The sequence below is a fragment of the Malus sylvestris genome, chromosome 9 (genome assembly GCF_916048215.2).
Source record: "Malus sylvestris chromosome 9, drMalSylv7.2, whole genome shotgun sequence".
NCBI classification, from domain to species: Eukaryota; Viridiplantae; Streptophyta; class Magnoliopsida; order Rosales; family Rosaceae; genus Malus; species Malus sylvestris.
Window position 1 is genome coordinate 10,124,230 of NC_062268.1, and position 11,554 is coordinate 10,135,783.

The window sequence follows — 11,554 nt, forward strand, 5'->3', positions numbered from 1 at the left end:
TCCTAATTTACCCTCACTTTTGATACACAATATTTACATAAGATGGATAAAACAGTAATGATGTAATATTAAGATAAAATATGCACTTATTAGGAGAAATTGTCGCACCATCAATTTTTTATACTATTTTTAAAATTTTAAAAACTAATCACACTCCTTAATAAAAAAATAAAAAATAAAATAAAATTATTCACAAACACAAAATATGTGTTCATCGGTTAGTATAAATAAAAAATTAGACGATGGTAAGCAAAAGTGGTGACATGTGATGTAAATCTTAGGCCCACCCCGCATGCCACATGTGATCCATCCACCGTTGCGTGACGTTTAATGACCTCCACTTGTTTAAATACTCGCGATTTCCGCAGATTCTTGGTGATCCCCGTCAAATAACTACTTATATTAACAGATGGTTGAAAAATCTATAATACCCTCTCTCCCGTGTTTGAGGAATTTTGGATTTGAGGTCGGGTTTGCGTAATTAACACCAAAATGTAAGGGTAAATATGTCCCGAAATATCATGAAAGCTGCCACTTCCCAAGTCCCAACACTCCACTCTCTCCCCTCTGCAACTCTCTGAAATTCTCTCTCTGGATTTTCTTCTTCCATGGCGTCCTCTTCGATGTCAGCAAGCGGAGTGCTCACCTCCCGATCGTCGGTGTTGCCGAATTCGAAGCAGAACCATAACATCAGCCGCCTCTCGTTCAGTGGCTCTCATCTCTCCGGGACCAAAATCTCCGCGCCCAGCACCTGTTTGAGGAGATCGCCCACTAACAGAGTCCCGCCGCTGGTTGTGTCTCCCAAAGCTGTTTCCGATTCCAAGAACTCTCAGACGTGTCTTGATCCCGATGCGAGCCGGGTGAGTAATTCATTTCTCTCTGCACCGCATTTGGTGCTTTTGTTCTATGCATTAGCGATTTAGCATAATGAGTTCTTGTTTTGATTGAAATTTTGGGAATTTGATTGTGTTGATGTGTAGAGTGTGTTGGGGATTATACTGGGTGGGGGAGCTGGGACGAGGCTTTACCCATTGACAAAGAAGCGTGCGAAGCCTGCTGTTCCATTGGGAGCAAACTACAGGCTGATCGATATCCCAGTCAGTAATTGCCTCAACAGCAACGTATCAAAGATCTATGTGCTGACCCAGTTCAATTCCGCTTCGCTCAATCGCCATCTTTCTCGTGCTTATGCTAGTAACATGGGTGGCTACAAAAACGAAGGCTTTGTTGAGGTTCTTGCTGCCCAGCAGAGCCCTGAGAATCCCAATTGGTTTCAGGTGATTAAAACGCTTGTTTAGTAATTGTAGGGTTGTGTTGGGAATCGGGTTTCGATTGGTTTCTGAGTTTGGATATTGGGTTTTGGTTTGGTTTTTGAGTTGGATATTTGGTTTTGATGGTTTGCAGGGTACCGCGGATGCCGTGAGGCAGTACTTGTGGTTGTTTGAGGAGCACAATGTGTTGGAGTTTTTGGTTCTTGCTGGGGACCACTTGTATAGGATGGACTATGAGAGGTTTATTCAGGCACATAGAGAAACTGATGCAGACATCACTGTGGCTGCTCTGCCCATGGATGAGAAGCGTGCTACCGCCTTTGGTTTGATGAAGATTGATGAAGAGGGAAGGATTATTGAGTTTGCTGAGAAACCTAAAGGGGAGCAACTCAAAGCTATGAAGGTGAAAGATCCACTTGCAAATTGTTTAAATTATTTAGTGCATTACGTATTTGTTTCATTGTGAATTGGAGCGCTAGTGGGTTATGGTGTGTAATTGATTAGCGATGCAAAATGTTGTTTCTGTTTTGTTTTAGGTTGATACTACTATCTTGGGTCTTGATGATGAGAGAGCTAAAGAGATGCCTTATATTGCCAGTATGGGTATATATGTTGTGAGCAAAAATGTCATGTTAGATCTACTTCGAGACAAGTTTCCTGGTGCAAATGATTTCGGGAGTGAAGTTATTCCAGGCGCAACTTCCATTGGTTTGAGGGTAAGTTTTCATGTCGTATTTTAATCTGTACTTTTTATGTTACGATCTATCAAAAGAGGTTCTTTTGCATCGTCCACTTTGGGGGAAAAAGATTGGAATAATTGTTAAGTGTATTGGATGGACAAGTCTCACTCTCTTATTCAGTTGAAACACCAAGTTCTGTTAAATCTTGTTATGCAGAAGTAGCAATCAGAACTCCATTATAGTCTGGTATTACACAATTGCAAATATCATTCATTGAAAACTGAACAAATCCTTTTCTAATGAAAAAGACAATGTCCTAAATTGATTTTATATGATAGTATTTCCCAGTTCCATACGTTCTTTACCCTGCTTCCCTTCATCCAGATATTCAGGCACTGGAATACTAATTAGTAATGCCTACAGGTTCAAGCTTATCTGTATGATGGCTACTGGGAAGATATTGGTACCATTGAGGCTTTCTACAATGCTAACTTGGGGATAACAAAAAAACCAGTTCCAGATTTCAGGTACCTTTTATTCTATAACTTGTTTGTTATCTGTTATGTTGGGCCAATTGATATGTTATGCTATCAGTTTGATCTCGATTTAATATTCCTGCCTAATTTCGAACTTAATACTGTAGCTTTTATGATCGTTCATCCCCAATCTACACCCAACCTCGGTATTTACCTCCATCAAAAATGCTTGATGCTGATGTCACAGATAGTGTTATTGGCGAGGGATGTGTAATAAAGGTAAAGTTCTTTATAGAAATATTCATCATTTTGTTAAAATGTTCCATTATAATGTCATATCCTAGTCCCATGTTTTCTTCGATTTTGGAAAAACTTACATCCATGTGCTATTGTTGCAAGAAACAGAGATCAGAATAATGTATTGCAGTCCTGCTCATTTGACCCAACCCTATTTTTTTCGTAAACACAGAACTGTAAAATTCACCATTCAGTCGTTGGGCTTCGGTCTTGCATAGCGGAGGGTGCTGTCATTGAAGACACATTACTGATGGGAGCTGACTACTATGAGGTATAACCTGCTTCTTTTTATTTTAAGGCATGACCCAATAAACATGTTTTCGTTTTATCAAGATGAATGGACTTCCCTTCAAAATATTGTCACTGTCGGTTTGACATTTCAATGGGTTGGTTAGATTATTCTGATGCCATTCTTGTGCCCCAGACTGATGCTGACAGGAGGTTTCTAGCTGCAAAGGGTAGCGTTCCAATCGGTATTGGCAAGAATTCTCACATTAGGAGAGCTATAATTGATAAGAATGCTCGAATTGGAGAAAATGTTAAGGTAAGGATATTATCAGCATAACATGATTATTTCAGTTTATTAATTTGAAGTCTAAATTTTATAGCCGATTTGAAACTTATTAAATGGAAACAGAAAACCGATTCCTATGTGTACTTCCTATTCCCTGCTTACATTAGATGCAAGGTCGTGTTGGACATACATTCATATTATAAATTTATTCTTCTTAGTTGATCACACGAAACTGTTTATATTTTATCTTTGTGAAACTGACCATCGACGATTATAAATTACAGATTATCAATATCGACAATGTGCAAGAAGCAGCAAGAGAAACAGACGGATATTTCATAAAGAGCGCGATTGTCACAGTGATCAAGGATGCCTTGATTCCTAGTGGAACAGTAATCTAGCCACCTTATTTTCCACTCGTTTATTGCTGACAGCGGAGGTTCTTTCTAGTTACTGGGCTGAGAGGAGCCACGAGTACGCAGCTACAGCAACTTAACGAGCACTTTGAGCGGTTCTGTCTTCTGTTCTTGTAACGTACATTTCACGAAACTACGATGTAATTATTGAGGAAGAGACCTCAGGAATTTGCTCTGTAGATGCTCTATTTCTATCTCAAATAAAAGTTTTTTGCCAATTGTTCACCTCACATCATACAATACCTTACGAAGACACTCGGGAAAGCGATGCTCGAAAACTAGAACACTTTATTGTTGAAGAAACAACGTAATCGTACCCATGTTCAGAGAGTTTGGTATGTGAAACTTAAAGATTATGACATTGATACATCCTTTATATAAAACTACACAAGTGAAAGAGGTCCTAATGTGATCTACGAAAGGAAATCCTCGATGACTGAAGCTCCTTGGCTGACAAGTTTCGGCAACTTCATAACAATGCTTGCGTTTTGAACCTTGAGGATGAATTTTCTTTTGGGTTTAATGCCGTGCTTTTGTTAACACCAGGTTGAAGCGAAATGCCGACCACATAAATTACCATTGACGTACAAATTGGTCGATTCCATCCCACTCATCAACCATTCTAATGCACACATGCAGCACATTCTTGACCAACATCGCCATTACCTGTAGAGACAAAATCAGTTTCGTATAATTAGTAAATGTTATAGAAAAGAAATTGGCTTCCGAGGCATCAATTTTCAATTGAGGAATTGGTTACATCTTGTGTATAAGACCAGACAGCTCAAATAACAGGGTTGCATGTACTTGACAGAAAGTTGGGATAATATTAATAATTACCGCTTAAATTCCTTGGTTTCTATCGAAGGCTAGAAATTGACGATAAGTGAATGGTGCAGGCATTATAATTTGATTTTGCAGGCAATAAGCAAGATAAGATTGTTAATACCACTTGTTACAAGGTTTTGAGACATCCAAACCATTAGAAAGTTAGAAACATATTACTCAATGTCCTTTGGCACTGGCTATAACAAAATCATTCTACTCAGACGCACTTCTGTGGATAATCTAGTGGCCAGTTTTCCAATTTGAATATAAATATAGCTTGAGCACGTAGTTAACAAAGAAAGACTAGCTACAGTATCTTTACTATTATGGCCAACCCAAAGTGCTCAAATATGATATAGAAAACTAAAAATCTACATAAATATTGATCCACCGATTTCTTCTACAATAGTATAAAATAAATGAACTACGGATACTGTAATTACCTGTTTTATGCGAGTCCAAAGTGATGTTCACCTTTTTCTAGCTTTTTCGCGAAAGTACCTCCTCCATTTATCCTTGAGATCAACTGGTTGACGGGTTACATGAAACACATTATGACCATATTCCAAAATTTCCTTCCACTGCATCTTTCCATTTAATGTTCCATGAAGTCTCACTCCCTCCTGGAATCGAAGACTATTGAGTTAGATTCCAACTACTTGAGAAATCAGGAGAAAGCGCTGAGCTCAACTCACTCATGCAACACCATTTTTTATACCGTGGCCAGCAAAGTTTTTAACCTCTTTCTGATTTACCTTTGCAAATTTCTGAAGTAAATTTTTTTAAAGAACTTTTCACAGGCCGGGGAAAAAAAACAACTCAGCATATATAAGGCTACGTACAAGGCAAAGAATTTGAAAACTTTTAACAGTGCCAGTGATTTATATTATTTATATACGTACGCTTTAAGCTTGTTTTTCTTTATTGATACCAAAACTTAATTTACCCATAAATCCCCCCACTGACACAGTTACGCCGTTGAGACAAGCAAGAAAAAAGTTGGTTTGGTTTTGTATTTTGTAGATTGTCCTACATTTCCAAACACGCGTGTCATGATCTAGCACATGATATGTCAATATAAATTTCCACTCGTCAAGGGTATAATAGAAAAGTCTATGATAGTTGACCTAAACTCCTAACCCAATTCGTTTTCCTTCCTAAATAAAAGAGAAAGGGAGAGATGTATAATAGAATGCAGCAGTACCAGTTTCTAATTGTAGCCAAATTTGATAAATAGAGATAAATCAGGTTCACGATACTGTTTGGCGGAATTTCAACATAATTAGCTGACACTATATCAGATGATAAATCTATTTTAGAAAGGCAGGAAGCCAACCAGAAACAAGTACCTTTAACATTTTTAACTCTTCATCTGTCCAATCTAATCTCTTCCGCTTCCCATTAGGAAGTACCAAGTTTCTGCATCAGAATAGGAGAAATAAATGACCACCAGTTAGTAATTATGAGAATATCAAATGACTATTTTCATAGTTACATACCACATTCCCTACATAACCTCATGAACACTAGACTTAAAATTGATAATACAACTCAAGGTCACCTTGAAGACTCCTGAATTTCTCTTTCCCTCTTGGAAAAGGTTTTAGCATTTGGAGGCTGTTCTTTCGTTTTAGCTTTTTGTTTGAGTTGCTTGCTTCGCACCAGAGGAGACCCAGTATCTAAATTTTCAGATTTTGAATCAACATTGGACTTTCCAGGCACCTCCTTTTCTACTGATCGCATCTGTTCTTCATCCTCACTTTTGCCCTCATTCTCCTCAGACAGCCTTATACCATCCTTCTCATCTCTTTGGTCGAATCCATCATGTGCATTGTCTTTATTTTCTTTCCCCAAGCTCCTCCTCCATTTATCTTTAAGATCAACTGGTTCACGGGTTCTGTGAAACACTTTATGACCATATTCCAAAATTTTCTTCCACTGCATCTTTCCGTTTGATGATCCACAAACTCTCACTCCCTCCTGGAGCCGAAGATTACTTAAGTTAGATTCCAACTACTTAAACAAATCATATGAAAGTAGTAAAGTACTGAACTCAAATGAGTCATGCACAGCATTTTTTATCCCTAGCCAGCGAACTTTTTTTCCTTTTTCTGATTTACCTTTGCAATTTTTTTCAAAAATTCTTTCAAAATCCAAAATAGAGATAGAGGTTAGGGAGAGAGAGAGTCGGCACTTAAAAGGCTATGTAAAAGACAAAGAAGTTGAAATTTTTATAGAGGTGTGCTTTAAGCTTCTTTTTCTTCACTGACATTTAAGGCCTAATGTATGCATAAATAACCGACTGTCACAGTTTCTCCATCGAGACGGAGAAAACAAAGGTTGGTTTGGAGTTGTATTTTGTAGCTTGTTTTGTTCCACATTTCCTAAAGTGCATGCCATGTCAATATATCCTCTCATCAAGGGTATAATAGTAAAATGCATGATAATTGACTTTGACTCCTAATCCAAATTTTCAGCCCTCCTAAATAAAAGAGAAGGGGAGAGATCTATCTTAGAACAAGGCAGTATCAGTTTCTGGTTGTAGCAAAAAAAAAAAGGTGAATTTAATAACTTGAGAGATGAAATCAGGCATCGTCATACTGTTGTTGGGAAGGAATCTAGACAATAGTTAGCTTATAAAATTTGAAATGATGAAACTTATTCTGGAAAATCAGGAAGAACAATACCTTCAACATTTTTATCTCTTCATCTGTCCACTTTGATCTCTTACCCTTCACATTAGGAAGTACCAAGTTTCTGCATAATAGGAGAAATAAATGATTGCCAATTAAAAATTGTAAGAGAATATTGAATCATTCCATCTACTTTTATCATATAAAACATATCAAACAACATAGATAACCTCATAAAAAACATAAAATTGACAACTCATGATCACCTTGCAGATTCCTGATTTTCTCTTTCCTTCTTGGAAAAGGTTTTAGCTTTTCCATTTTGGTTTTTAGCATGCTCCTCTGCAGACCTTGTTCGACGAGCTGATAATTCCCTTGATGGAGAGGGCACTGTCCTTAAGGAAGCTACACTTTGAGGCTGTTTTATCCTTTTACTCTTCTGTTTGAAACGCTGCTTCCTCACTAGTGGAGACCCCGTATCTAACTCATCAGATTCAGGCACAACAGTAGAATTTCCGGGCACCTCCTTTTCCACTGACTGCATTTGTTCCTCATCCTCACTTTCGCCCTCGTTCTCCTCAGGCACCCGTTTACCATCCTCTTCATCTCTTTGGTCTGATAATCCATGTGCATTGTGATTATTCGTCATTTCTTGTACACAACAACCACTCTGGTGCTCTGTCTCCTCTTCTTGTTCTTCTTCATCACTTCCTCCCTTGCTCTCCTCCGACACCCTTAGACAATCCTCCTCATCTCTTCGGTCTAATCCATCACGTGCATTGTCGTTATTCATTGTTTCTCTTGGCTCTGCATCCTCTTCTTGTGTCTCTTCAACAATTTCCTCCTCCTCAGGGTCCTCATCTATTCTCTCCTCACCCCTTACATCTTCAATCTCCCTCCTCTGGTCAGTTCCCCCTTCCACGGCCCCACCTCCTTCTACTCCCACAGACTGACCCCGAACCTCAACACCACCCCACCCGCCCGTCTCACACCCACAATCCTCCCCCTCTCCTGCATCAATAAACTTAGACAACACACTCTTGGACCCCATTACCTTCCTCCCCAACTCCCGACACCGAAAAAACTCCCGCTTATACGCGCAATACGGGCAGTAAAACTTTCCCAATTGATCAAAAACAGGCCTTGCACACATGCACTCCTCATGGAGAGCAATTGGGCATCCCTTCTCACTACAAACCATCAATTTCCTACTTCCAGAACCACCATCGTTACACCTAACACAATTCTCAACTTCTAACAATCCATCCAATTCCATAGATTCTTCAACACCCATTGTTCAAATTGTTCGACTAAGAACTCACACCAGCATCGTAATCCGTCAAAATTGTTGCAGAAAAAGGGAAAAAAAATATTTGAAATTTGAGGAATTTAGAAGAAACCCACCTGAGGGAAGATTCGAGGTGGCGCTGCAGTGGAAATTGTGGAGGTTTTGGCGGGGAGGGGGCGAGGATTAACTGTCCGGCTTTTGCGTTTCCTTTGAAGCTCTCTCAGTGCGACCGCGCGCTCGTAGTGAGCAAGATAGTGATACGACGTCGTATAAGTGATAAGGTATTTTGCCAGCTGAGATAATATTGGGATATTTGGAAATATAGCCATTTTAGAAATTGCTTATTGAAATATAACCTACATTTTCTAATTTTTATAAAACTAACCAAAATTAGAGTTAAAAAGACTTAATTACCTTAACTTTCTCTTAACACTCGCGTGCTGTCTCTTAACACTCCTCATCTCCATTGAAACGCCACCACCGAACTTCGCTTTACCCAAACGTAATTGAACCAAGTGATCACGCCAAGCAACAGTCGCAATACTAGATGAAGAAACAGTCAAAACTAACAAAAGTTTACTGAAATCTTATTTGTGGTGTGGCTATGAACCCAGCCGAGGCTGTGAAACATCCTCACGGAGGAGGTAATCACCACATATTGGACATGCTACAAGAGTCAGGCGTGACGCTCCTCCTGGGCAGAAGGTTGGTCTCATTGCTGCTAGGGGGACTGGTCGTCTCAGGACAAGTTGCTGCAAAGGTCTCTAAGGCAGACAAGTGATGAGATTACATTTACCACTTTATCTACATTTGCCGTGTTTGGACTGTTAGTATTTTATTCAAGACTAGTTTGGTGCATTTTGTGGAGGAATTTTGTTTAAGAAAAAAAAACAATGGCGATGAAGATTTAGAAAGAAAAAAAAAAACACCACGTATGATTCTGGAAGCAGGGAAAGTTTTAAACTAAGGGCAACAAGTCTTTTTAACTTCAATTTTGGTTAGTTTTATAATACATGAAAAATGTAGGTTATATTTCAATAGGTGATCTCTAAAATGGCTACATTTCCAAATTTCCCGATAATATTTCGTTTGAAATTTTTGAGGTAACTACATTTTACGACCTTCAAAATTGATATTTTTAAAACAAATCATGAGGTTATAACTTTTTTTATATTAAACTTTGAAGTTTTGAATTTTATAATTTACACCTTCTGCCTTTTTTACTATATCTTTTATTAAATTGATAATTTTTTTTGTCAATATAATGCAAATGTGATTTGCACGTTAGCTCTTACAAAGATTTCACTCTTATTATGTCATTAATTTAATAAAATATTAAACAATTGATCTAACCAAAGACATAAATTGATATGATTTTAATACATTATAGTGTAAAATGAGAAAATTGAAATTTCATAGTCCATTTTAAAACTTCACAAACCTCAACGGTGTAAAATGTAGTCGGCCCGAATTCTTTTATCATTTTAAAACTCCACAAACCTCAACGGTGTGAAATGTAGTTGGCCCGAATTCTTTTGTTCAATTTTTTGCATGATCTCATCTTGCCTTACATATTCCTCTTCGTCCACTGCTTTTTTTTTTTTGTATCTTCTTTTAAGTAAAATTGTAGAGGAGAGATTCGAACTTGTGGAGTTTGGGTGCGATAGAGAATTCTATGATCCAATAAACTACAAGTCCCTTATCATTCATTTTTAATTATAATCGGACAATAGTCTACTATTAAAGTTGAAGAATATGAGTTATGAGCTAGTTATAATTAATAATTCATCGAATAATTGAGTAAAGTCACACAATGAGCCTATACAATATGTCTGGCATAAGTTCATTACTACGGTGGTATCTTGTGCCTATAACATAATGACATGTGTATAAAAGGTAACACATGTCTTTGTGTTATTGGCACAGGACGTTACATGGTGATGAACTCATGTCATACAAATCCTTCTCTACAATAAACAAGTCATAATAATTTATCGAACACATCATCCACTTGAGTCAAAAACTTATGATCTCTCTTACTTATAACTAGAGAAAGTACCGCTAAAAGAAGGTAGTGATACTGCATCTACGTAGCTATCATTTTCTTTTCTATGTCCTTGTTCCTATAATTTCCTAGTATTCCTAACCAACTGTACATGATTTTCAAAATCAAATAGAGAATATATATGTGTTTATCGTAGATCTAAATTCGAATTCTCTTTCTCCAGCTTAATTCAGGTTTAAAGAAGAATAATATCGTTGGTATAAAGAAAATTCCCAAGCGGGATAATTTTGTTTGTATAATCTAGATCTTAATTGCATGGTAACTACACATTAAAGCTCTTCAACATTTTTAGTTAAAATCATTGCTATGAAATAATTATATTTCTTTCCGTAATTGTAAATTATTCTAACAAGATTGTTACTAATAATTTTATGGTGGATTTTTTTCTCATCACTTTTAAGTGGTAATGCTGACCAGCCTAGTTATTACCATTGGATAAGTTTAAATTTTAAGATTGATATCTATCCATTACACATATTTCGAAATTTAAATTTATCGAAATATGATAAATAGGGTAATAAATACCACCATTACTTGGCATATTACCAAAATTTTATAATCAAGAACTTGATAGCAAATGTACCTGGCCGAAAAAAAAGCACTATTGCAAATGTGAGACCTTGTGGATGGTAGTGGTACCTCTAGCTAGCAACTATAAAAGCATAGTTCTTCTGGTGTTTTTTTTTCACAGAGAATTAAAATTTAATTTTCTTCAAATTAACGAGCAATATAGCATGGCTTGGTTCAATGGAAGTTCAGCACTGCTGCTAGTCACGCTGGTTTTGTTCACAGTAACCATTTGTGATGCATTCAAGACAAGATATGTTAGAGTCACAAATAATTTGGAGGGGGGCCAGACCCTCAGCCTTCACTGTAAATCCGAGGACGATGATCTTGGTCTCCAAACGCTCGCGACGAACGCCTCCTTTGAATTCCACTTCAAACCTAGCTTTATCACCATAACGAAGTTTGATTGCAGTTTTGAGTGGCCAGGTGCATCGCACTGGTTCGAAATATATAATCATGAGAGAGAGAAAGTATATTGTAGCAAGTGTTACTGGAGTGTTACCACAGCTGCTCCGTGCA

The 11,554-nt window shown here is 37.6% G+C and overlaps 2 protein-coding genes across 2 annotated transcripts; one reads left to right on the forward strand and one right to left on the reverse strand.

The window, feature by feature from the left end:
* The first annotated feature begins 391 nt into the window (after positions 1-391).
* Positions 392-3,879, forward strand: LOC126582258 (glucose-1-phosphate adenylyltransferase small subunit, chloroplastic/amyloplastic-like). The gene is made up of 9 exons (XM_050246322.1): positions 392-860; positions 981-1,277; positions 1,405-1,674; positions 1,808-1,987; positions 2,375-2,478; positions 2,595-2,706; positions 2,897-2,995; positions 3,149-3,268; positions 3,523-3,879. The coding sequence occupies exons 1-9, from the start codon at positions 609-611 to the stop codon at positions 3,637-3,639; spliced, it is 1,551 nt and encodes a 516-aa protein (XP_050102279.1). The 5' UTR covers positions 392-608; the 3' UTR covers positions 3,640-3,879.
* Positions 3,880-3,922: 43 nt separating this feature from the next.
* On the reverse strand, positions 3,923-8,676 carry LOC126582257 (uncharacterized). The gene is made up of 7 exons (XM_050246321.1): positions 8,520-8,676; positions 7,382-8,425; positions 7,170-7,239; positions 6,044-6,462; positions 5,832-5,901; positions 4,926-5,105; positions 3,923-4,320 (listed from the first exon to the last, which is right to left on the reverse strand). Exons 2-6 carry the CDS (start codon positions 8,407-8,409, stop codon positions 4,953-4,955), a joined length of 1,740 nt encoding a protein of 579 aa, XP_050102278.1. The 5' UTR covers positions 8,410-8,425; positions 8,520-8,676; the 3' UTR covers positions 3,923-4,320; positions 4,926-4,952.
* Between the last annotated feature and the right edge of the window lie 2,878 nt (positions 8,677-11,554).